The sequence below is a fragment of the Gossypium hirsutum genome, chromosome A06 (assembly GCF_007990345.1).
Source record: "Gossypium hirsutum isolate 1008001.06 chromosome A06, Gossypium_hirsutum_v2.1, whole genome shotgun sequence".
Classification (NCBI taxonomy): domain Eukaryota; kingdom Viridiplantae; phylum Streptophyta; class Magnoliopsida; order Malvales; family Malvaceae; genus Gossypium; species Gossypium hirsutum.
The window spans coordinates 111,248,150-111,253,345 of NC_053429.1; the positions used below are offsets into that span (position 1 = coordinate 111,248,150).

At 41.2% G+C, this 5,196-nt stretch overlaps 1 protein-coding gene across 1 annotated transcript; it reads right to left on the reverse strand.

The window, feature by feature from the left end:
* Positions 1 to 3,283: 3,283 nt before the first annotated feature.
* On the reverse strand, positions 3,284 to 4,996 carry LOC107902510 (uncharacterized). The gene is made up of 3 exons (XM_041115442.1): positions 4,758 to 4,996; positions 3,815 to 4,652; positions 3,284 to 3,757 (listed from the first exon to the last, which is right to left on the reverse strand). Exons 1-3 carry the CDS (start codon positions 4,994 to 4,996, stop codon positions 3,284 to 3,286), a joined length of 1,551 nt encoding a protein of 516 aa, XP_040971376.1.
* Positions 4,997 to 5,196: the final 200 nt, after the last annotated feature.

The following is a 5,196-nucleotide window of genomic DNA, read 5'->3' on the forward strand; positions in this document are numbered from 1 at the left end:
AGTAGACCAATAGTATCCAAACCTCATGATTTGTCTAGCCATTGTAAAACCATTAGCGTGCTTCCCACAAACACCCTCGTGAACTTCTTCCAAGATTAACTTAGCCTCCACAGCGTCAACACATCTCAACAGTACTTGGTCTTTTCTTCTTTTGTACAAGATGTCCCCATCCAAAACGTAATCGCAGGCCACTCTCCTTAAAGTTCGCTTATCGTTTTCAATTGCTTGTTCTGGGTATTTACGATCCCTCACATATCGCAATATATCCTGATACCAAGGATTATCATCCTTTTCTTCTTCCTCAATGTTACAATAGTGAGCTACACCTTCAAAGATACTCATCTGAATGGGTCTCATCTCTTCCTATTTATGCACTTTAATCATTGAAGCCAAGGTTGCTAGAGCATCTGCCATTTGGTTTTCATCTCGCGGGATATAATTGAAAATGATGTCGTCGAACTCCTCAAGTAATCCCAAAACTATCTTTTGATAATTGATCAATCTAGGATCCCTGGTCTCCCATTCACCTCTAAGCTGGTAAATTACCAATGCAGAGTCTCCATATACTTCCAAGGTTCTTATTCCTCGCTCTATAGCTGCTCGGAGTCCCATGATGCACGCTTCATACTCGGCCATATTGTTTGTGCAATCAAAATCCAACTTGCATGTGAATGGATAATAATCACCATTTGGAGATATCAGGACTGCCCCAATTCCATTTCCTACTGCATTGGATGCCCCATCAAAGCTCAACTTCCAAGGACAATCCTTTGTAGTTGCTACACACATCAACTCCTCATTTGGGAAATCAAAATTCAATGGCTCATAGTCTTCTAGAGCTCTACTAGCCAGAAATTCTGCTATCGCACTTCCTTTTGTAGCCTTTTGACTCACATAGACTATGTCAAACTCTGAAAGCAGAATTTGCCATCTCGTCATTCTCCCATTCAACGCTGTTGACTCCATCATATACTTCAAAGGGTCAAGTTTTGAAATAAGCCACGTAGTATGATATAGCATGTACTGTCTTAACCTTCGAGTCGTCTAGATTAAAGCACAACACAATTTCTCAATTGGTGAATATTTCATCTCACACTCTGTAAATTTCTTACTAAGGTAGTATATCACCTTCTCCTTTCTTCCCGACTCGTCATGTTGACCAAGCACACATCTCATGGAATTGTTGAATACTGATAAGTACAGTATTAGTGGTCTATCTAGACTGGGCAGAGATAACACCGGAGCATTCAACAAGTATTGTTTGACCTTTTCAAAAGCATTCTGGCATTCCTCATCCCAAGTACCTTGATTATGCTTTCTAAGGAGGCGAAAGATGGGATCACACTTCTCAGTTAGTTGTGAAATAAACCGAGCAATGTAATTCAGTCTTCCTAGAAATCCTCGAACTTCCTCCTGAGTTTGTGGTGGAGGTAATTCTCATATGGCTCTGACCTTGTCTGAGTCAACTTCAATTCCCTTTTCACTGACTACGAAGCCTAATAATTTTCCTGATCTAGTTCCAAAGGTACACTTTGCTAGATTGAGCTTCAACTGAAACTTTCTCAATCTCAAAAACAATCTTCTCAAGACCTCAATGTGCTCTTTTTCTGTTCACGACTTGACAATCATATCATCAACATACACCTCAATATCCTTATGCATCATGTCGTGGAACAAGTTCACCATGGTCCGTTGGTATGTTGCCCCCACATTCTTCAACCCAAACGGCATCACTTTGTAGCAAAAGGTACCCCACAAGGTTATGAAGGTAGTTTTATCCATGTCCTCTGGATGCATCTTTATCTGATTGTACCCCGAGAAACCATCCATGAAAGAGAACAACGAATATCCTGCCGTGTTGTCTACTAAAGTATCGATGTGTGGCAAAGGAAAATTGTCCTTTGGGCTAGCTTTGTTCAGATCTCGGTAATCAACGCACATTCGTACCTTCCCATCTTTCTTAGGAACAGGCACAATGTTAGCTACCCATTCCGAGTACTTTACCTGTTGTAAGAAACCCGCATCAAACTGCTTCTTAACTTCGTCCTTTATTTTCAGAACAATATCTGGCCTCATTCTCTGCAACACAATATCAGTGTTTAACCTTGGCATATCCTGATAGGACCATGCGAAGATATCCTTGAATTCACGTAGCAACTCAATCAGTCCTTGCCTTGTGTCCTTGGTAATAAGTGTCCCAATTTTCACCTCTTTTCCTTCCTCAAGAGCTACATTCTCTATTGCCTCTTTCTCATGGGGCATAATTTGTTTCTCCTCCTGTTTTACCATTCTCAACAGAGATCTAGAGACACATCGCAATCCTGGACATCTTCAAAATCCTGAGATTCCTCTAAACACATGTCTTGCTTGCGAGAAAAATCAGGATTTGTAATATCAATGCTCATGTCATTGATATCTAGGGACCTGTGAGGTATAAAGAATATACAAAGAATGAATGAATTGAAGAATGATTATTTATGTACTATGAATGAAAGAATAAGAATTAAAATTTTAACGAAATATTGGTTGATAAAAAATGAAATAATGCTCGTTGAAATTGATAAAAGTTATGTTTTATTTAAATAATAATAGATGAACGTAAGCCTATTTTCACAAATGTAATCCTATTACTCCTAGGTTTTAGAGTAACAAGAATGTTTCGAGAATTACTCTGAAGAATTCCTAAAGACTACAGGAAGTTCCTCCACAGTCCAATTGTTCAAAGAGCTTCCCGATTCGTAAGGGCGAATCCCTCAAGGTTCCTTTGCTCCGATCCTTCATTGTGTGCAGCATTAATTTGATGACTCTTCTCTACAAGTAACCCTCTTGATATGAAGGTTTTGGATATAGGAGGGAACGTCATCGATTCCCACCCCACTTCTCTTCCATCTAAACGCGCCATTCTCTTTTCTTGGCGCTTCTCGATGTCTTTCCTTCTCTGCTTATAATCTGGCTTGAAGCCCAAACCAAAGCGGTCTTTCTTCTCAATCAACTTTGGGATCTGAGTCCCTCTTTGCAGATACTTTCCTAAACCTCTTCCTCGTAAGGCTCCCTTTCCTGCCATCATTTGTAGAGCCATCCTTGTAGCTCTTGCTATCCTTGGTACCAATAGCTCGCTCCCTTCCGAAATGAAAATCGCATTTACGAATTCTAAAGAGCGAAAAGAACACTTAATAGATTCTTCATTTGTCTCGACATAAGGGGCCTTACTAGTGACTGTGGCTATAATGTCCTCCTCTGCATTGATGGTTACTAACCGTCCATCCATCACTAACTTCAATTTCTAGTGCAATGATGAGGGCACTGCTCCCGCTGAGTGTATCCATAGCCTGCCTAGCAAGCAATTGTAGGAAGGCTTGATATCCATCACCAAGAAGTCTACTTCATATATGTTCGGCCCAATTTCCAAGGGGATGTCAATCCTTCCCATCACCTTCCTTTCTGTACCATCAAAAGCTCTTACCATATTTTGACACGTTTTCATGTGAGAATCATCAATGGGTAATCTGTTCAATGTAGAAAATTGTAGAACATTCAGAGCTGATCCATTATCGACAAGCATACTTGGGAGTGTATACCCTTTGCATCGAGTGGTGATGTGTAAGGCCTTAGTTGACCCCCTGCCCCCCAGTGGGATTTCATCATCATTAAAGTAGATGAAATTATTCGCGCTAATGTTGTTCACCAACCGATCCAGCTTGTTAACAGATATGTCATGGGTGACATATGTCTCGTTAAACACCTTCATCAATGCCCCCTATGCCCTCGGAACTCAGAAGTAGAGCCAATACTGATATGCGAGTCGGCTGCTTACGCAACTGCTCAACCACGCTATACTCGTATGCTTAAGGAACTTTAGAAATTCCTTAGCCTCCTCCTCCTTTATTGGCTCCTTGACGGGCACTTCAGCTTCTTTTTCCTTCTCCACACTAGCATTCTTTGTTTTTATGGGCTCTTCTCTGACGCCCACTATATCATGCCGCTTCCCACTCCGTGTATGGGAACCTTCAATTTGTACATCCTTGGACGTACTGGCTATATCCTCTTTTTCCGGCAATGACACATGGCAGTTATAACTCCATGGTACCTTCTTGTTAACCTTATAAGGAAAGGGCACAGGTTTATGGATTATGACCTTAGGCACCACTTGTGCCCTTACTTCATTATTCCCCTGCAAGGAAATAATAATCTTTGGCCGACTGGTTCTTTGTTGTTCATCCTCCAGCACACATACTTGTTTTTTACTAGAGCTACCTTCAAAAATCTGTAGCTCTTTATTGTCTATAAAGCCTTGCACCAAGGCCTTGAATTCTTTACAGTCTTGAGTTTCATATCCTTCTTTCTCATGGAACTCACTATAGTTCCTTATTTCTCTTTTCTCATTTTTAGAGGTTAACATACCTCTCTTCATCATCTCCTCCCAGACCACATTCATAGGCATCCTCACCTCAGCAACATCTTCCTTCACTCTTCTCTCACTGGTTTCGCCAATGGCATTCACTCCTTGATCACCATGATTTGGCAGCGGGTTTTCAGTATTTTGGGTACTATCAAATTTCACAACCCCTATCTTGATCAACCTTTCCACGGCCTTCTTGAATCCGGTACAATTTTGAATCGAGTGCCATGATATTCCAGTGTGGTACTCGCATCTGGCATTTGCATCATACCATTTAGGATATGGAGGCTATAGTGGTTTCAAGTGGAAAGGAGCAATAGCATGCGCATCGTATAAGCTTTAATAAAGCTCACGATACGTCACGGGGATAGGTGTGAATTGCATCCTTTCAGAATTCTGCCTTGCATTTGACTCCTTCCTTTGAGAACTCTGTTGCTCGACCGCAGCTGTTTTTGGTTGACCAACTATGATTGCCCTTGTATTGAAAGTGCTTGTGTTATTCACTTCATTATCTTTTCTCCTTGGGGCTGATCTTTTGGTCATTTCACCGTCAATTTTGCCCCCTCTTATGGCGTTCTCAATCATCTCTCCCGCCATGACTATGTCCGCAAAACTTTTGGTAGTGCTTCCAATCATGTTAGTAATGAATAGAGCTTTTAGGGTGTTGATGAATAACATGGTGGTCTCTTTCTCCAGCAGTGGTGGTTGAACTTGTATTGCCACCTCTTTCCACCTCTGCGCATATTGCCTAAAATTCTCATTAGGCTTCTTCTCCATGTTTTGCAGAGTGACCCTAT